Source organism: Vipera ursinii (assembly GCF_947247035.1).
Source record: "Vipera ursinii genome assembly, chromosome: 2".
Lineage (NCBI taxonomy): Eukaryota > Metazoa > Chordata > Lepidosauria > Squamata > Viperidae > Vipera > Vipera ursinii.
This window is the reverse complement of record NC_139513.1, coordinates 32,645,666-32,667,522: the sequence shown is the minus strand read 5'-3', so window position 1 is coordinate 32,667,522 and position 21,857 is coordinate 32,645,666. Positions and strand designations below refer to the sequence as shown.

Genomic DNA, 21,857 nt, shown 5'->3' with positions numbered 1-21,857 from the left:
TTTCTTTTTTTCTTTTTTTTCACAAGAAAGAATCCAGATTTCCAACAGAAGTAAACAATGAAAAATAGGAAATAAAAGATTTTTCAATCCAACTGGGATTCAATTACTTTTTCAACGTTCAAAATGCCCCTGGGTATTTAGTTGTCGCTCTTTCTGGAGGGAGTGCAAAAGTTCCTCTTCCCTCACCACGGGGGAGGGGGGGAAATGCTTAGCAGCTTAAGGAGATACAGAAAGTAATTAGGGTGTAAAAGAGGTAAATCTCACCCAGTCTCTTCCGCGCTGCTTTAAGAGTTGTCTGTAGAAAATGTGACTTCGGCTGTTCATAGCCTAGGGACGAGCCATAATGGCCGATCCTTTCATCCGCCGGTTTGGAGGGATCACCAGGTCTAACGGGAGAGTTGAGGCTCTCCCGTGATCCAGCGAGTGCCCCTCCTTACTGGTCGCCTCTTCGGGGCAACTTTTGGCCCTTTTCAGGGCCCCCCAGTGATACAAAACTGGACCGGGGGGGAGAGAGCAAGTCTCCCAGCCATCCATAGCAGCTGCATAACAAACCAGAAGTCAGTTGTCACCTCTTTTTAGCATTGTGTATTTCTCATCGAGACTGTCTGTCTTCCAGATTACCTCTTTATTTGACTTCTGGGTTTTAGCTCTGTTTATTCATCTTAATTTTTATCAGGTTAGCGCTCCCAGGTAGCCAACTCATCTTCCCTCCTTATAAAAGGAACGTGTTTGTATGCCACTTATTCTGGAATACTTTTAATGGAACAACTCCAGAGAAGGAATTTGAAGATACAGAGGAACAGTATCTGAAGATGCCTCTCAGCCAGTTTATATTGGCTCAGAAGCTTGTTTTACTAACTAGCCAACTATTGGAAGGCAATAAAAAGACTAATGCGGAACTGGGGAAGTATGTATTCTTCATTACTTAGTCATTAAATTATTTTGTGCCGTTTTCTCATTTCAAAGGTCAGATATTTCAATTAGGAGATGCTATTTTCCAATTATATATCTTCGTCAAAAGAATAAATATTTTGGCATGTAATTAGACTTTAAAGACATCTTCTGCACGCTAATTAATTTGTGCCAGTGATCATCATAGCATCCCACACTGTTTATAAGTTGTCAAATGGCTCATTTGACATCGTCTTATATTGGATGGGTTCATATCACTTCAAAGTTTTCAACACAAAAATGCAATAAGGTTTACACCTTCAGTGTGAAATGACCCCTGTCTTATATATGTCAGGGATGTGCAGGAAGTTGAATTTCTTTGTAGATGTCAACTCCAAGTTTACAGAAGTTATAGCAATGTCTTTTATTGCCACAGGAAGTCATACTGGGTTAGAAGTTAATCTATATAATCTAGCGCTAATCATTCCTTTAGTAACCAAGGACTGGCCTTTGCATATTTGAACAGTTGCAAAGTGATGACACCATATCACAGATCTGTTTGGAGATCTGTTACATTAGCTGTTATGTGCTAAAAAAAGTCATACTACTTCCTGCCTCAAAATGCATAGGCCATATATGACCTTAGGGACACAGGTTGTCCACTCTTGATCAACTCCATTATTGTCCACACTGTTTTATCATGGACCTCAAGCTATTATTTAGATTTGGTGGCCTAACAGCCCACAGCTCAGTTTAATATCTTCATGATCTATTTTTCCCTTATGGCTTTTAATGCAGTTGGTGGATGGGGTCTTTGATATATTGCTCTCCCTAAATCCTTATTGTCATCACATACTGGAGTAAAATAAAAGGGAGGGCAGAATAAAAAGTGACTTTCAATGTAAAATAACTAAATACAATTATATGTGATGATGAAAAAGGAACAACAGGGAAAGACATATGAAATAATCACCAACATCTTCAAAAGAATAAAATTCACAGCTCTTTCTGGATCTCCACATTAGCAAAGGAAATAAAGCCAATGCCTTTATTTTTAAAAAAAACAAAACAAAAAACAAACACCCACACTAAGTGCTCCATTACCAAAGTAACAACTCAACCTCTCACAAGAGGAACATTATTCATACAAGCAAAAACTCATGGCAAAAATCCAAAAACACCAGAAAAAGGAAACAGGCTGCCTATGCAACATCTTCCAATAAAGTGGATACTCATTCATAAGTACGATCAACACAAATGACAACGCTGCCATATATCCAAAACATCTGAGCAACAACCAAAAACTATTACAATCACACTGTGGTATCACTGTAGCACACAAAACTCCTAAAGCCCTCCAAAACATCTTAAGTAAACCAAAAGATCTGGTAGCCCAAAAATTAAAACAGGAGTCATCTACTACAGTGTAAGGACAGTCACTGCGCAGGACAGACAGATACACCAGCAGAACACATCCATGAACACCAATTAGCAGTCAGAAGACGTAATGAAAAATCCTTAACTTTATAATATGTGGATAGATTTAATCACAGTTTTAGCTGGGAAACTGTAAGCATCCTAAACCAAGCTAAATCTCAAAATGCCAAGTAATTCCTGGAAGCTTGGTATTCAAACAAATCAGACATCAACAGGTACATAGTGATAAACAACATTTATACACCATTCGAAAGAGATAATAAAAAGGTTAAAAAGGAAACAAAAACGTCTCCTCCCCTGCAATCAAGCAGAAATTAGCACCAGAATTAACGCCAGAGAAGCAGAAATTAGCACCAGAATTAACGCCAGACAAACAACAGCCCAATCAAGCAACTGCTTTTTTTTACTATTTTTATCTTCTATAACTATAAATGTCCCAGTTTAATGGGAATTCTTGGAGATATTCTCAAAGCTGCTTCTGATCCAGTGTCTCCCCGATATCTTTTAAAGTGGAATTTTCAAAAACTAAAAGGCAAAGCCACTGCACACAGTTGGAATTTCATCTTCTCATTATTGAGACAGATTTTTCTTCCTTTAATGGAAAAAACTGTGAGAACTACATGGGACTTTGTTGCACACTAAGATTTGTGCCTGCCGCTGCCTGTATGTGATCTATGCAATTGTTTACCTGTTGAATCAGAATCATGCTCGGCATAACTTACTACTTGTCCGTTGCAAACATACTGTTGAATGCTGCTGTTTCCCAGGATGTGCATGAGGGTAGTTTATGGAAGCAAATCTCTCAATGACGTCCTTTGAAAAACTGGAGGGGACTGAAGGCTGAAACATATAGAGAATAGTTGTCTAGTGTAATGAAGAGAAGAACAAGGGATGACATGATAGCAGTGTTCCAGTAGCTCAGGGGTTTCCACCAAAAAGAGGGACTCAAGCTATTCTCCAAAGCACCTGAAGGCAGCACAAGAAGCAATGGTTGGAAACAGATCAAAGAGAGAAGCAACCTAGAACTAAGAAGTTTCCTGACAGTCAGAACAATTAATCAGTGGAACAACCTGCCTCCAGAAGCGGTGAATGCTCCAACACTGGACGTTTTTAAGAAGAGACTGGACAGCCATTTGTCTGAAATGGTATAGGCCAGGGTTTCCTGCCTGAGCAGGGGGTTGGACTAGAAAACCTCAAAGGTCCCTTCCAGCTCTATTATTGTTATTGTTATTTTGATGGTTAGAAATCATGCAGGGAGATTCCATTGTCCAGACAATAAAAGGATAAGATGAAACTTTCTCCTCGCTTGCGCAGTGACAGTGTGAATCCTGTTGCTGGTTTTTTTTTCTGTCATCTTGCAATTTGTTATTTGTCTGTGTATAGAAATCTCATCTACCAGTGGAAGGCTCAATCAAGAAAAGTGATTAGCTTTTACAGATTTGAGACTCCCAGTGGAGTGCAAAAATCTGTCACATTTTAAGGTCATATTTTTAAAAAAGTTTCATTGAAGTTTATTGTATGATAAAATAGAAATTACCCAACAAATTAAGAACGTTAAAAAGGATTCAGAAGTAAATAAGATTTAAAAATAGAAACTAGAAAAAAGTAGTAATTTCTGGAGTTTTTTTCAATGCAGTCGCATACAAAGAGAATTATAACCTCAAGCTTTTTCTTTACATTTCTAAATATTTCAAGCCATTTTCTATAACAACAAAATCATTCTAATCATCAAGACCTAAAGTTAGAATTTCATTTTTTTCAGTTTCAAGTACAAAATCCAGAAGTGGTTTCCAAATAGAAACAAAATTAGATAAATTCTTCTCTTTAATTAAATTTTTGCCAACTCCATCACCTTTACTATTCATTCTTCCATTTTGAGAATTAGTGTATTTTTCCATCTTTCTGCATGTAAGATTCTCACCACTGTTAACATAGTTAGTAATAAAGTTCTAAATTTTCTTTCAAGCGGGATTCCGGTATCATGTTTATATTTATTTTCAGGTTCTTCTGAATTAGGAAAGAAATACGATCCCACTATTTGTTTACATTATCACAAGTTCATCAGAGATGATAAAAACTATCCTCTTTAAAATTACATTTCTGGCATACAGTTGTGGTTTCTTTTTAAATTCTTAGGACAACTTTGAGTTCCATATTTATTAAGAACTTATGGGATAGCATGGTGAAATTTAAATTCATTACAGAGGCTTTAGATAGTGTACTAAAGCAAAACACAGTACAAGAAATCTATAACATATTTTAAAAATCTGTAAACTACTTGTCAAGTTCCGGCTGAAAAGCCCAATGAAGTAAAGCACCGAAGACATGGTGATCTCTAATGTAAACTTTATTAGACATAGCATACCGGTACGAAAGAAGGAAAGCTAGCTCTGGCAATATGGCAGGAAACAGATAATTAAAAGAGTAAAACTTTCCCTCCCACTCTTACAAGTTGGGTCACATTGTCCAATTAATCTTCCATTAAATAAATAAAATAAATAAATTGATAAACCTTTATTGTCAAAGTACAACATGTTTACATTAAGATTAGCTGAGCCTCCCCCCCCCTGCTCTCTCTCTAATTGTTAGGAGAAGAAAACTTCAGTTCACCAAAACATCTCTTCGACGACTTTGGATCTCAGAATGATAGGGAACACCTGTGGATCTCAAACTCTTTCATCCCACCTCACAACTGTATGCAAGCTAGAAGCAATATGGCAGTCCTAACAACAATAAATCTTCATAGTTTGACACTACTGTTACTATATTACTACCACTAATAATGATGATAATTGGATCTTCCTCTAGCTGCTTAATCCCAAAAAGCCTTCCAGAAGCAATGATTTTAATTATTCTTTGGAAGATTGTAAGAGTGGGAAGCATTCTTATCTCATGATTAAGCTGTTCCAAACTACGGTTAGAGCCACCTCTGTACCCATCCCCTACATACCTTCTGATATGAAAGGACCTTCAGCAAATCCTCCCTGTTCACCTGGGTTGGGTGGGCAGAATTTATTTGGGATGAGCAGCCTTTAAGATATCCAACCCCCCCACCACCACTTATAGTACCTGAGATGTAATAACCAGCACCTTGAATTACATTGAGAAAGAAATCACCTTGTGCAGACCACCTGTAATAGTGGTGAAGAAGATGAAGTTTTTCCCTATCCAATCATGTCCAACACTAGGGGGTGATGCTCATCTCTGTTTCTTAGCCAAGGGAGCCAGCATTGTCAAAAGACATTTCCATGGTCATGAGGCTGGCATGACTATATGCCAAGGCACATGGAATGCTATTACCTTCCCACTAACAGGGTCCCAATTTACCTACTTCTTTTTGCATACATTTGAACTACTAGATGGGCAGGAGCTGGGTCAAGTAATGGGAGCTTACTCCATCACACAACACTCGGGTCTCAAACCTGGGCTGTCAGCTTTCCAACTGACAGGCTCAGTGTCTTTAGCCTGAACCATGGCACCCCTGAAAAGACACTGCAATACTGTGATTGTCCAATAAGCACTAGGGAACTGCATTTTATATGATTTGAAGTTTCTGGCTGGTCTTCAAGACTACATTCAACTCCATGTAAAATAAATTTCTCTACATATTGCCTACCCAGCTGTTTCTGAGCATGCTGTATCCATACATTCTCAGTATTCAGATGCATTAATATTCTAGACCAGGGGTGTCAAACTTGCAACGTCACGTGACGTGTTGCGATGTATTTTCTCCATTGCCGACAATGGGGTGGGCGCAGTTTTGGCATGATGCATCTGGCCCATGGGCCAGCAGTTTGATACCCCTGTTTTAGACCCTCTAACCTACTAATAATCCTTCCTTTTTGTGCTAAGTAGACAAATGCCTCTATCTTGTTACGTGTTAGTCTGGTTTGGTTTGTAGCAGCTTTTTCTCTTCTTCCACTTAATCTGCTTGAGTATCATTCAATAGTCCCCATTTCCCCATGAAAGAAAAATCCCAGGAGTGGTATCCCTATATTGAAGGATGGAGTACTGGAAATTTCCACATTCTTGGGAAATGTACAGGGAGAGCAACTCTTGCACAATTTTTGCAAGTTTGGCAGAACTTACTCTTGCAAAATCTTTTTTTATTTGTACTTAGAATTCCAACATATATCCAGGAGTTGAGAGAACAAAAGTGTCTGAGGGGGTGAACAGAGCCTGATTTTTTTTTTAAAAAAAAGTGGTCCCAAAGTTGGTTCCAGACATTCACAAGAGCCTTTCCACTAGACACCAAGAAGGGATGTATAAAGTTTTATTTTATTAATTTATGTGTTAAAGTCCAATTGAATGTTGAATGTCTTATTTTGATTATTCAATCCTACCATGATGTTAAGCCCCAGCTGTATTTTTCTCGGTCCACCTCAGCCACATTTTTACACTTATAAACATGGACCAGATTATTTCCAATCACTGACGGGTTATAACTATTGCAGAATTATGAACCAGTCTTTTAAATACAACAGCATGCTTGGCCCCTGCTTCTATCCATCATTCTCTTTCTCTCTGTCTGATTTATTAAAGATCAGTGATTTAAACACGGCTTCATAATTCAAACTTGATAGAGTTCTGGTTTGCTCAAAGGCAACTCAGTACTACTAATTTATTTCGAACATGTGTCATATTTTGGACACATTATGATGCATCTATTGGAAATATGACAATGCTAGGCAAGGTGGACAGGGATGCGGTGGCTCAGTGGGTTAGGATGCTGAGCTTGTCGATCAGAAGGTCGGCGGTTTGGCGGGTTGAATCCCGAGTGCCACGGAACAGAGTGAGCGCCTGTTACTCGTCCCAGCATCTGCCCACCTAGCAGTTCGAAAGCACGTAAAAATGCAAGTAGAAAAATAGAGACCACTACGGTGGGAAGGTAACAGCGTTCCGTGCGCCTTTGGCGTCTAGTCATGCCGGCCACATGACCACGGAGACATCCTCGGACAAACGCTGGCTCTTCGGCTATGAAACGGAGATGAGCACCGGCCCCTAGAGTCGGAAACGACTAGCACGCATGTGCGGGAGAACCTTTACCTTTACCTTAGGCAAGGTGGACAGAAGGTGAAGAAACAGCTGGCAGCATATGAGGCCGATAGATGGAGAACTGGATGCCCCAGAAATGAATTTCCAAGAATTGCATAATGCAGCAAGAGACGGGACTGTTTGGAGACCACGGAGTCACCAGGAATCAGCTGACTCAACTGAGCATAACAATAATGAAAATTCTCTGTTAAAAATTCCCACTGCTGTTATTTTACAGGTGAAAATGCAGAGATTGAAGAAATTTATTTATTTATTCTTCACATTTCTGAACCGCCCACCTTCCTCAACGTATTTGTACTAAATTGCAATTAGTACAAATATAGAAATGGATGGGACCTTATTTCCACTTGCAGTTTTGTTCCCCTTGTTACATGATTGTGACTCTCCATGCACATTAAAGAGAAGCAAAGCTGGCCACCATGTTAACTGTTGTGATCCTCCTCTCCATTGGGATGCTGACCAGTGGAGCCCAGCAGCACATATACAGTTCCTCCATACTATGAGATAAGCATCCATGGATAGTAACGTCCTCATAAAAACCCCTTGTATCCGATATCTGAAATGATATGTCCTATTCTGCTTCCAGCTATTAGCTGGGTTTTTAGGTCCCTTCCAAACCCACCTTCTTCCTGCATGTTTGAATAAGAAATCTAAAGTTGTTCCTCTAGAAAAGACACAGATAAGAACAAGAAATTCTTTGAACATTTCAGGTGGATTCAGGTTATGAAGAAGTCCTGTGCTTATATGATGGCATATTAAGCTCTGGGGAAACCTCCCCATAGCATCTGAAGGCAGGGACAAGAAGCAATGGGTGGAAGCTAGTCAGCGGGAGATCTAACCTGAAAATAAGGAGGAATTTTGTGAGAGTTAGAACAACTTACCTCTCAGAATTGTGGGTGCTCCATCATTGGAGGTTTTCAAGATTTGTCCAGGATGATATAAGGATTCCTGGCTTGGGCATAGGGGTTTGGACTAGAACAGGGGTCTCCAACTGCCAGTCCGTGGACTAGCACAGGGCCGCGGCAGGCCAGCAACTGGTCCAGACAAACAAGCAAAGCCCCATCTGGGAGATGCAGGCAACACACTAAACTGCACCCTCTCCAGTCGGCAGAAAAACCTCTCTCCACAGAACCAGTTCCTGGTGCCCAAAAGGTTGGGACCTCTGGACTAGAAGAATTCCCAAGTCCCTTCCAGACATATGATTCTATGCTTCTATGAAAGCATTTAAGGTTTCCATTAACTTCACTTCATTTGGTAGAAAAGGGCAATGTCATGTTTTATTTACTCAATGGATAATATTATCTTCCAGGTGAACATCTCCCTTTCATATTTTACGGAGGCCTGTGGTGTTGTTGTTTTTTTTACACTGTGGTTGCAAAAAGGTCATTGTTGACAAGTGGCTCCTAGGGAGGTGAGGGGGAAAAACATGATTTCTTCCTGTTCCCAAAGTAGCTTTTATGATGTCAAGTGCCTTTTCATCCCCCAAATCTGACCTGTGCTTTTTACTCTGCCGTGCTTGTGAGTGGTGATAAAAAAGAGACCCTGAAGATAGCAGGAAACACAGATTGCCTTTCTCACACCAGATGCAGCCAAGTAACAAGGATCTGAACTGTGTTTGCTTCTGAAATAGCACCCTGTCATTCACTGCAATTTTCTTTTTAATTAAACGTTGCCATGATGCCCCCTCACTGGTCAAAGTATATTGGAAAATTTATTCTGCTGTATATGGGTAGTCCCAACTTGCTTCACAATGCCATGAGGTTAATTGTTTAAGTAATGTATCTTTCTTACAACGTGCTGTATTTTTTCTGCCCAGCCACAAGGTATTTCAGTGTTTACTGAAATGAACATAGTGCAGATATTCAGGAAAAAAATAGAGTTTGGGAAATAACAGGGATTGGGGGTGTGTGTGTGAGGAAATTATTGTAGTGAGGTGGCACTGAGGATCTCACTGTCCTTGGATTGTTCATAAGCTTTGGAAAAATACATGAAGTGGCTCGCTACTATGGTCATAAAAGTAAAGATAAGGGTTTCCTCTGTCCAATGGAGTCTAGGAGGTGGTGCTCATCTCTGTTTCTCAGCTGAAGGAGCCAGTGTTTTCTGAAGACACTTCCGTGGCCATATGGCCAGTATGACTATATGCCAAGGTGCACAGAATACTGCTACCTTCCCACCAAAATGGTACCTATTTATCTACTTGCATTTGCATACTTTTGAACTGCTAGGTGGGCAGGAGCTAGGGCAAGTAACAGGAGCTCACCCCATTGTGTGGTGCCCGGGCCTTGACCCCAGGCTGTCAGTTTTCCGGCTGACAAGCTCAGCATCTTTAATTGCTGAGCTATCACACACACACCTCTACCGTGGTCATACACTTGATAATTTTAATTTCATGGAAGAAACTTTATGCATCCAGTCTACTCCTCAATGAGCAAATGGCAGGAACAGCTGAAGGAAAGACTTCAGCCCTGTTGCCTACTTCAGTCCAGCTGGCTTCTTTTCCATGGTTACAATGCTATTTCACTATCAGATAAAGGGCTAGGAGATTTTTCTCAAGCGGTGTACACTCCTGATTCCTTTATCCATGAATGGAAGGAGTCTTGTTGGTTTAGGCTGTGAAAAGAATAAGGAGCCAATGTAAGTGTAAATATAATAAGAAATAAAATATGAGCACAGAGGAAGGAAAACGGTAATTAATTCATTGGTGTCTGCAAGGGAAATGAGGGTGCAAACAAGGAAAAGTATTCAACAGTGTCATCATACAAAGGCCACAACTTCTATCAGACACCAGCATTTACTTTATGGCATTGCCATGCAGATGCCACTAAAATGGATACCATCTTAGTTACAATGCAATTATATAATGGTTACATCTGTACTGCTATTGTATTTTTGGATTATACTTGCATTTTTTAAAAAATTACGTTGTACTGACCTTGGAACATAATAAAAAAGGATTAAAGGAGAAACTCTCTGGAAACTTCCTAGAAATCATAGACACATGAATGACAGATCATAACAGAAAATAAATGATGCCAATTTACAATCTCATAGATGGATGTAATAGAAAGGACAGTCAGATATTTCTGACTACAGAAAAAAAAATATGTACAGTAGTTCTCCTAGCAACATAAGTAAGTGATTAGCCATTGTCTTCATCTAGGATACGTTCTGACTAGTTTACAGTTTTGGGATTTCCTGATGCTCTTCATTCTGAGCGCTAATCAAGTCTTGAGCCTTGGTGGAGCAGTGGGCTAATGCCTCCTTAAGTAACACCAGCTGCCTGCAATTAGTGCAGGTTCGAGTCCCACCAGGCTCAAGGTTGACTCAGCCTTCCATCCTTCTGAGGTAGGTAAAATGAGGACCCAGATTGTTGGGGGCAATAAGCTGACTTTGTAATAATGCCGCTTGTGTGTGTGTGTGTGAAAGCCCTAACAAGCAGGCATATACATAGAATGAAGGCTACTGCTAAGCTTGTAAGCCTCCCTGAGTCTTCGGAGAAGGGCGGGATATAAATGGAATTAAAATAAAATAAAATAAAAAATAAAAAAAGTCTGAACCTGACTTAAATTAGCTTCCTCAAAAATCAGCCAAGGTCAGCTAGGGATGCCCATTTGTCCCATAAAACCGAGACTGAGTGCAGGAAGAAACAGCACATGATTTCATACCATAGAATATGACATTCTTTGAAAGCAAATTCAAAATAATATCAATTTGCATCCAATGCATAGAAATGGGTATGTGTGACCAGGGCTCATTTACTGTATATTATAAAATAGATTGGATGTCTGCATGACATGTGGAGAATGGTCTAAAAACAAAATAATAAAGCCTCTGAAACCTTTAGAAACATGTTTCTTTTCTTCAAATATTCAGAATTTGACGGGGTTCTCATGCACCATTCTCCCATTCTATTTGAACTTCCATATGGAGTGGATATTCTCTGCTATTGAACTGTGTTGTGACAAAGGATCATCGTTAACTGACAGTACAGAGGTTTAGCACTGCAAAGCTATGTTAAGAATGCCGTATAGACGATTTCTTCCCTTTCTCCACCTCCCCCCCCAAATTCACAATGTAGATGCTCCATTATTCCAATTTTTTAGAATTCTAGAAATGTCACAATCAAATGATCAGATTGGAATGTCACACATATACAGTAGTTGGTGGTACATGGGGAACCATATGGAGTTTTGTAATGAGATATATTTCCAGGTCTTTCACAATTAGGAAGGATTACGTTTATGTTTTTGTTCACCTTGCAGGTATTTCTGAAAAGTGACCGTGTTGCCAGAATGGTTCAGAGTGGTGGGTTCTCAGCTAATGACTCCCGAGAAGTCTTCAAGAAACATATTGAAAAGAGGGTCCGTAGCCTCCCTGAGATTGATGGTCTCAGTAAGGAGACTGTCCTGAGTTCCTGGATGGCAAAATTCGATGCAATATATCGGGGGGAAGAAGATCCACGTAAAGCTCAAGCCAGAATGACAGCAAGTGCTGCTTCAGAGCTGATTCTCAGCAAGGAGCAGCTGTATGAGATGTTCCAGAACATCTTGGGAATCAAGAAATTTGAACATCAGCTCCTGTATAATGCATGTCAGGTAAGATTCCTTGTTGTCCAGGGAACCATCTACTGTCAAACTGTGGACACAATAAAATATCTATTCCTGATAGGGCATTAATCTGAATCATATGATGGAGATGAACAAGCTTTGCCTCTGTTCTTTGCTATTCCCACTGTTTCTGCTCTTTCTGTTATGAGGAACACAGAAAGGTATGCTTGATATGAAGGATGTGGTGACATCTTATATTAGCCTTTGGGTATAGGATGGCAAGCTTTTTTTTATTCAAAAGACTAGCAGACTTTGGTTGAGGCATGAGTGTTTCCACCAGACTCTGCCAGGATGGGATGAAGTAGGGTGCTTGTGTTCTGATTAGGATCTTATTGAATGAAATTTTTGAATGATATCCAGAGCATTGTCAATCTTATTGACAATATTTTCCAATATTCATGGAAGAACAGTCCTTGGAGGCTTAGCTTTTGGAGTCAGACTGGTCACATAAAGCCATACATAATGACACAGGCAGATGGAAGACATCCTAACTTGGTTTGGTTGAAAACCTAGACAATTTGCCTCTTGTCTTTTAACAAATGAAATAGGAATGTGGTACTCTTCCATATATACTTTATAATTAGCAAGAATGCTCCTGAAGAATATAACTTGGATCTGTTGATTATCCAATTTTCTACCCTACTTATGTATGGGGGTATTATGCAGAATGTTATTGCTGCTGGGAGCTTGATTATGAATAGGATGTCAGAATAAAATATTACAACAGAAGATCTTTTCTTCATCCTTTGCTTAACAACAGTTGGTGAGGAATTGATGATATAGAGATGTTGGGTTGGCCAATGAGTCTTTTAAATGTCTTCAGCAAAATTAAGTCTTGGAATTAAGTCTTGTAAAGTGGTAGAATCTTAGGCTGACTGGTAACCAGTCTTCCTCCATCTGAAGAAACTTTGAACCTCAAGACCAAGGCCAATGACCAGAGGCTTTAGGAAACTGTGTGCTTACACGAAAGCTAGGGAGTTGTCACAGCTTATAAAAAGTGCCTGTTATATGGGTTGGTTCAAATCCCAATTAGATGACTTTGAACATTTAATGGTACTGATAATGACATAGCAGAGACCTGAAGGCTCTGTGGGCCATAGAAACAAGAGAGCTGCCAGACAGTTTTGGAGACATCAGAGGAGATATGGAGGAAGACAAGGGGACTATAAAAGTGTTTTACAAATGCTTGGCAATGCTTACAAGGGATTCATGACATTCATCAGGGTGAAAAAGGACAGTGCATCCTCAGATAAGGTTGCATCTGAGGGAGGATGCAAGAGAAGGAGAAAGTTTCTTGATGTCAACTCTAAGAAATTTTCAAGAAAATGTTGACAGAATATTAAAGAAAAGGAGAAAAAGCGAGAGGGGAAAGTTAAAGAATTCTGATGAAAGGGAAAGACAGTCAGCTGAGTTTGATTAATTCCAAGTTATAAACTAAGTTCTGACCTGTATCTGGTCATATGGTATTCTGGAGCTTTCTGTATTGTGCTCCTTTATGCACACTGCAAGAAGGATTGCTGGTAATTAAAAACTAGACTTCTCATTTAAATGCAATCAGATCTATTTCTAGAATTTTTACCCAAGGTTCCTTCCACTCTTTTGGCTGTTTAAATAGGCTGAACAAGTTAATTTGTTTTGTTTTGTCTTTCCTGAACTATATGTTAGCCTGATCTGATTTATTTTGTTTTTGCAGTCTAGAGATCATTACCTGTAGTTATCTCATGCAAATTTTTGAGACCAAACAGTCTTTCAAAATAGTGACTTATTGGCACTGTCTGTGACTTTTATTTTATATGCATTCTAATTGAAGATATTGAGAGATATTTCTTAAGGGGTAAGAGAATACTAGTTTAAAAGTAATGAAAACAATTTTACAAGCATCACAGAAATGCAGGTTAAAATAAGTTCTTTCAGGAGCCACAAGGTGAATGTGAGTACTGTTCTGGAAATCGTTAGTTAGATAAAGCATCAAAAATCAATAATGCAATCACCTCTGGTGACATTCACAGATTCCTTAACATTTACACTGGGTCAGACAGCAAGGTGTGATTGAGTAGTAATAGTAAGACAGATGGAAGACAAATGAACATCTTGGAGAATTGTATGCTAGGCTGGATCAAAAAAATTACCTTTAATCATTCAGATCAGAGTTTACTTTGCAGGATCTGTTTTATACATCATAAACATCCCAGGTAAGTTATGCCATTCTGGTTACATGCTAAGCTTTCATTATTTCACTAGTATAACATGAGGAGTGGATAGAGAGAGAGACATGTGTGTGTTATAGGGTCTCCTGCAAGGGGGTTGGACTAGAAGACCTCCAATGCCCCTTCTAATTCTGTAATTCTTTTTGTGTGTGTATGTGTGTGTGTGTGTGCGCACATGTGCGCATGCACACATGTGTGTGTGCATGAAACAATAGGAAGCCAGAAATCCTGGTAAATCTAGAGCAAATCACCCATAGAATTAGCAAAAGGTTCACATCTATTTTCTGCTTAACCTTTATCTGAAGAGTTCTTGAGAACTCTTCAGAATAAATGGGTTTTATAGTGGACAATATGTTGTTTGACCTTTGAAGGGCTATCTGGCAAAAGAAATGAACGTGCAATATAAGAAGAATGCAATAATAACAAAAAAAGCAAGTCAAACTCCTCTTCTTTCATTCCACCATGACAATTACTTCTTGTGCTGAGACCTTTCATCCACTTCCATAAGCTAATATGTTGATTTCTGTGGAATCTGTCTTTAGCCATTCCATGTTCATTATTTTTATGGGGCTGATTGTTCTGCCATTATCTCTTTTATAGCTCTGCTGTTGCTATTACAGTGTTACTGCTGGAATTACTTGTTTAGCACACACAGCTTCCAATTGACATTTAATGGAAAAATTGATCTGCAAATTGTCTTGAGATAAATAGCGATGTGACAGGTTAGGGTCTATATGGCATCAGTTGAAGCAGCACCTTTCTATCACTCTAGCAATTAAATTCAGAACAGTTTTAAAATATAAGAACTCCGAAGACATCCTTGACGCCTGATAAGTACATGGATACAATTACATTTTGTAAACAATAGAGAAGTAGATGCTGCAACAACAATTAAGTGGAATGGCTTGCCATCAGAAGTTGTGGGCACACCATCACTGGAGGTTTTTAAGAAAAGAGTAGACAGTCACTTGTCTGAAATGGTCAATAGATTCTCCTGCTTGAGCAAGGAGTTGCACTATAAGATCTGCAAGATCCCTTCCAACTCTGTTATTCTGTTATGTGCTATGGCCATCTGTCTTTTGTTTGTGTGCTTGTGTGTGGCTCCAGGTCAGTCTTGTAGATAAGTCCTTGCAGTTTTCTTGACAAGATTTCAGAAGTGATTTATTTTGCCTTCTTCCTGGGACTAAGAGAGCATGATTGGCCCAAAGTCATTAAGCTGGTTTTGAAGACAAGACTAGAATTCATAGTCTCTTGGTTCCTAGCTTGGTGCCTTTAACCATTACGCCAAACTGGTTCTCCATGGTCAACGGCTAGTTACTAAATATTATTATCATAGTAATAGCCAGCTGGAATCTACACATCTGTGTCTTTATAGGCATTTGGCAATTTAGGCTGTCAATTCTGGATGCTTTATGTACTGTATGATGCATATAGAGCATGCAGTTGAGGAAGGTTGGTCTATAAAGATTGAAATGTAACATTCTTTGAGTTTGTCCTCTGAATGCATTTCTTTTAGAGCAATTTCAGAAATTTTGTGGGTCTCAGATTTACATGTTCCAGGAGACAAAATTATTTTTATTTCATGACTAGATCAATTTCCTTACATTTTTTTTTATTTTTCTCCTTCTCCAAATCAAAAATGAAAATTAAAAGCATCCCATTATTTTAAAAAGATATAGATATATGAAATATATAAAAAGAAGATATTAGTAGTGAACATATCCAACATGCCTTCCTCCTTCAGGAATATTTCTAATTTTTGACTTCCGGTGGCGGCGCGGCGCCGAAGACAGCCTTCCCGGGCTGCCCGCGGCTCAGCTGTTTGTTTTTTCGCCCGAAACAGCGCCGATCAGCTGTTTGGGCGAAATTGAAGCCCCCTCCTCGGGAGAAGAGGAGGGGGTGAGGCCCCAGGTAGGGGTAGAGTTCTCCGGGGCCGCCTGAGCTTGGAGCTTGGGCGGCTGAAGGATTGAACTCCCCCGAAGCCTGGGTTGCTCCCAGCTGGCCGGCGTCTCTGCTCCGAACTTCTTGGAGCAGAGCCAGGCGTCTGCGAACCATCCCTGCCTGAAGAAAGGATTTATGATTTAAAGGAGCAGGCAGAGCGGTACAAGAGGCAAAGGTGAAGAGGATTATTTTACTATACTCTCTAGCTTGTTGGACTTTTTAAACTTTAAGTGAAAGTGCGTCATAATTGAGGATTAAAAGATGGCGGCGAAACCTCCCCCTAAAACTCTTCGGAGCGGAGGATCCTCGCCGGTGCAACAATCATCACTACAGGCGTTGCACCCTCCTGAAACGCTGACATCGAAGGACTTACGAGATGCTCTGGATAAACTTTTGGAATCAATCAATCAATCAATGGGTGATAAATTTGCACAGATGGAGGAGAAGTTGGAGAAATTGGAGGAGAGAATGGAAGAGAGGATGGAACAGAAGTTCAGCGTGATGAAGGTAGACATTTTGTCTTCAGTGCATAAAGTGGCGGAATGTGTGGAAGAATTAGATGAAAAAATGGATGATCTGGCTCAAAGAAATGCTATATTAGAAGTAAAAGCACGGGAGAATGAAAATTCAAGAGACAAAGTGGAAAGGGAGTTAAGCCTAGCCCAATATTACCAGATGCAGTTTGCTGTCAGAATTAGAGGTTTAAAAGAGAATATTAAAGAAGATTTGAAGCAGCTGATCTCTGAGGCTCTCGAAGTGGTATTAAATCAGCCAGCATCTGAAATAAGAGCAGCTATGGATAAAGTGTTTCGGGTGAATTCATGGATTGCCAGACAGAGAAAGTTGCCTAGAGATGTGGTGGTTTATTTTGCAAAAAGAGAGATTAGAGATCAAGTTATACAAGCTGCCTATGATGCTAAAGTGGTGATTGCTGAACAAGAAGTCTTGGTTTTAAAAGAAATTCCTCCAAGGATTTTAAGGGGAAGGAAGGACTATACATTTCTCGTGCATGAGCTTAAGCAAAGAGATATAAGGTTCAGATGGGAGATTCCAGATGGGCTGATGGTGATGCATGAAGGTAAAAGGTATCGGCTGATTACTGTGAAGCAAGCGCGTGATTTCTACAACAATGTCTTAAAAGCAACCCCATTAACACTTCTGGAAGCTGGAAAGGGAGCTGGAGAAGGAGAACATCAAGAGGATGAAACAGAGGAAAGTGGTGCTGGAGGAGATCAAGTTACAACTTCTTTGGATGATCCTAGAGAGCAAAGAGTAACGCGTGCTGCTTTAAAACGAGCAAAGAAAATAAAAGAACAAGATCAGCAAAAGTCTTCAGATTCTTCACAACGTACATATAGTCAAGCTGTGGGAGGAGCACGGCCTAAAGAAGTTAGTCCTATCAAAGCTGTGCTCCAAGAGCTTTGGGAGGATATGCATGGCAACTAAATTTCTAACCTGGAATGTTAATGGACTAAATTCACCGCAGAAGAGGAAGAAAGTTTTTCAATATTTAAAACAATTTAAGATAGATGTTATATGTTTGCAAGAAACGCATATTAGAGTTTTGGATCAAAAGCATTTATTGAACTCGAGACTGGGTACGCAATTTGCTGCCTCTGCAGAGAATAAGAAAAATGGAGTGGTTGTTTATGTTAAAAGTGCCCTAACAGCAGATTTAATTGAAGCAGATAAGCATGGAAGATATGTTATGATTGAGCTGTTGTTAGAAGGTAAAAAGACGCTTCTAGTTGGATTATATGCACCTAACCAACAACAAGCTGATTTTTTTAGCTTACTCCACACAAAGCTTACCCAGTTGGATTATAAATCTTTTATTTTTATGGGAGACTGGAATGGTGTTTTGGATGTACAGTTGGACAAGGCTGGAGCTTTTAAGCGCATTCCAAGTCATGCTAGACTGCCTAAATCTTTTTTTGAAATGAAGGATGACCTGGAATTGCGAGATATTTGGCGTGAGAGACACTTGCAGGAGAAGGATTATACTTTTTATTCTGACAGACACCAATCTTTTTCGAGGATTGATTTTATTTTGTTGACTAATGATTATTTTTTTTGAGAACTAAAAAGGTGAAGATTTGTGCAAGAACTATTTCTGACCACAGTCCAGTTTGGTTGGAGATTGATAAGGAGCAAAGAGACAGGCGCTCGTGGCGCGTAAATGAGAATTTGTTTAGAAATCAGAGAAATGTGGAAGAATGCAAACAGCGGATGAAGGATTTTTTTGAGATTAATATGAATAAGGGTACCTCTATGGACATGGTTTGGGATGCTAGCAAGGCCTATATGAGAGGGGTGTTGATATATATGAATAATAGACATAGACGTGCAGTGGAATCTAGGAGGAAAGAACTGGAGAATGAAATAAAGGAAAAAGAAAAGGCTTTGATTTTGAATCCAGAGGATGTGAAGATCAAGGAGGCTATTAGACTGCTAAGAGGACAATTTGATAAATTAATGGCAGATCAAGTGGCAACCAATCTGCGGTTTGCTAGGCACAATATTTTTTGCAATGCTAATAAACCAGGCAGATGGTTAGCTTATAGACTGAGGAAAAAACAAAGGGCCTCTAATATAGATAAGATTGAGTATAAAGGAAGGGTTGTGTTTCAACAGAATCTTATTAAGGATGCTTTTGTGGATTTTTATTCGAAATTATATACTAAAGAGGAAGTTAATGTAAAAGATATTGATATATACTTGGAGAATGCTAGCATCCCGGTTCTTACGCAAGTACAAAAAGAGGGGATTAATCAACTGATTACAGAAGAAGAAATTTTTACAGCAATTAAGGAACTGAAGGTGGATAAAGCGCCAGGCACGGATGGCTTGACTGCTGCCTATTATAAAAATTTACAATTAGAGATGATAAAGCCGTTAAAGGAACTGTTTCAGACAATTCAGAGGGGGGGAAAGGTGCCACCGTCTTGGAGAACAGCTTTTATCTCTTTGATTCCGAAGGAAGACCAGGATGCTACTCAAGTTAAAAACTACAGACCGATATCGCTTTTAAATACAGATTATAAGATATTTGCTAAGGTTTTGGCTAATAGACTGATGAGGGTTCTGCAACAGGTGATTCATGGGGATCAAACAGGGTTTATTAGTGGTAGGCAAATGAAAAATAATGTGAGGCATATAGTTGATGTGTTAGAGTTTTTGGAGAGGAACAACCAGATCTCTGCGGCGCTAATCTTTTTAGATGCTGAAAAGGCCTTTGATCAATTGAATTGGCAATTTTTGTTGAAAGTTTTAGATAAAATGGATTTTGGGGAAAAAATTTTACAACCGATTAGGGCATTATATCAAAAACAAACTGCCCGAATCATAGTTAACAATAGCTTGACAGCAGCATGTAATATTGAGAAGGGCACAAGGCAAGGGTGTCCGTTATCGCCCTTGTTATTTGTGTTAACATTAGAGATACTATTGGTTAAGATTCGGAACTCGGAAAAAATTAAGGGGATACAAGTTGGAGATCAGGACTATAGATTGAGAGCATTTGCAGATGATCTGGTTGTTACAGTGACCCAGCCAGAGAACTCTGTTGTGGACCTGATGGAGATAATAACACAATATGGGAAGGTTTCTGGATTTAAAGTTAATACACAGAAAACTAAAATTTTGGCTAGAAATATGACAGTTTCACAGAAGGCTCTCTTAGAAGGATTAACTGGATTTGAGATTGTTAAAAGGGTTAAATATCTGGGGGTGATTTTGTCGCCCTCTAATACAAAGCTATATAAAAATAATTATGAAAAACTATGGGGGAAAATTCAAAAAGAATTGGAGAGTTGGCAAAAATTGCAATTGTCTTTGTTGGGACGGATTGCAGCAGTGAAAATGAATGTCCTGCCCAAATTTTTATTTTTATTTCAAATGATACCGATTCTTAAGAAAGATTCTAACTTGGAGGAATGGCAGCGTGGTATCAATAAATTTGTGTGGGCAGGGAAAAAGCCACGAGTTAAACTTAAGATTATGCAGGATACTCGTGAGAGAGGTGGCCTTAAATTGCCTAATTTTAAATTATATTATGAAGCTGCTGCATTAGTAGGAATAAGCGATTGGATTAATTTGACGCAACTGAGGTTATTAAATCTTGAGGGCCATGATTTGTTGTTTGGCTGGCATGCATATTTGTTGTATGATAAGAAGGTAGATACTGTGTTTAGGATGCATATTTTAAGACAGGCATTGCTGAGAGTTTGGAAGAAGTATAGACATAAGTTAAGCAGCAAGATACCGTTGTGGGCAATTCCAAAACACGCAATAGAAAATATACATGCTGGTTTCAAGCATGATGTGACTACGTACAAGGAAATTTTAAGCCTGGAAAGGAATGTTTGGTGTTTGAAATCATATAGCCTCTTGCGAGAAGAGAAGGTTGTTCAAACTTGGTTTCAATATATTCAATTACGGGCCAGGTGGAAAGAAGACCAGAAAAATGGATTTACAATGACTGATGAAAATTTGATAAAGCAGATTAGAAATCAGGGACCAGCACATATTAAACGGATATATCTTGCATTGATAGAGATTGACTCAGAAACAGAGCTTGTTAAGGATTGTATGATAAAATGGGCCCAAAACATCCAGGAAGTTATTACAATGGACACGTGGGAAAAGATTTGGGTGAGGAACGTAAAATTTACTCAAGCTCAAAATCTAAGAGAGAACTTTTACAAAATGTTTTATAGATGGCATTTAGATCCTAAAAAGCTTGCAAGTATGTATCCGAATTATCAGCCTAAATGTTGGAGGTGTGGTGATGAAGATGCAACATATTTTCACATATGGTGGACATGTAAGAAGGTTAAGGCTTTTTGGATAAAAGTCTGGTGGAATATGCAGAAGATTTTTAAACAGAGGATAAAGTTTTGTCCGCAACTTTTTTTGTTGGGAATAATTGCAGACGCTACAGTTGTGGACACCAAGCTGATGTTGAACTTAATTACGGCGGCAAGACTTTTGATAGGCCAATATTGGAAGAAAGAGGAACTGCCGACCATAGAAGAGTGGACTTTAAAGGTTTCCGACCTGGCAGAGATGGCGAAGATTTCGGCCTATTTGAAAGATCATTTGCAAGAACGTTATATTATGGAATGGAGAAAATGGATTGAGTTTATCCAGAACAAGTATAGGGTTAAGAAGTTTTATGTACCATTCGAATAAGTCTTCTTTCGTTTTTTTTCTTTTTTATTCTAGTTTTTTATATATATTTAATATTGTTAAGGTGTGTTTTATCCTATATAAGCTAGAGAGTGATGGATTTTAGAATTTATAGTTGTTAGTATATGGTTGTTTATGATTGCCTTTTATATATATATACCTTGTATTTAGCTCTGGGAAGTCGGGGGGGAGGGGGGGGAGGGAGGGGGGGGAGGGAGGGAGGTTGGGGGGAGGTAGGGGGGGAGCAGGGAGGGGGAAGGGTTTTTTTTTTAAAAGGAAAACTGTATTTTAAAACTTTTCAATAAAAAAGGAATATTTCTAATTTTCAAAACAACAGTTTCCTATTCATTTTAATTCCTGTTAGTTTCTCTCCATTTCTACCTTTTCAATCCCTCCTATTTTATTGTATATCAATCTGGGACATTTTAAAAAGGTCTGTATAAATATTTGTATCAATTTCATGTTTATTTTTCCTAACAAATGTCTTATTTATATAGATACACACACACACACACACACACACACACAC

General features: G+C 39.0%; 1 protein-coding gene across 6 annotated transcripts in view; it reads left to right on the top strand.

The window, feature by feature from the left end:
* CADPS (calcium dependent secretion activator) overlaps positions 1 to 21,857 on the top strand; it is a gene marked incomplete at both ends in the record, with an annotated part of 451,723 nt that overhangs the window by 96,162 nt on the left and 333,704 nt on the right. For all 6 annotated transcript variants that reach the window (XM_083355958.1, XM_083355955.1, XM_083355956.1 and 3 more), the window contains one exon: positions 11,646 to 11,978. In XM_083355958.1, coding sequence (XP_083212084.1) covers positions 11,646 to 11,978 — 333 coding nt within the window. The remainder of the gene's footprint in view (positions 1 to 11,645; positions 11,979 to 21,857) is intronic.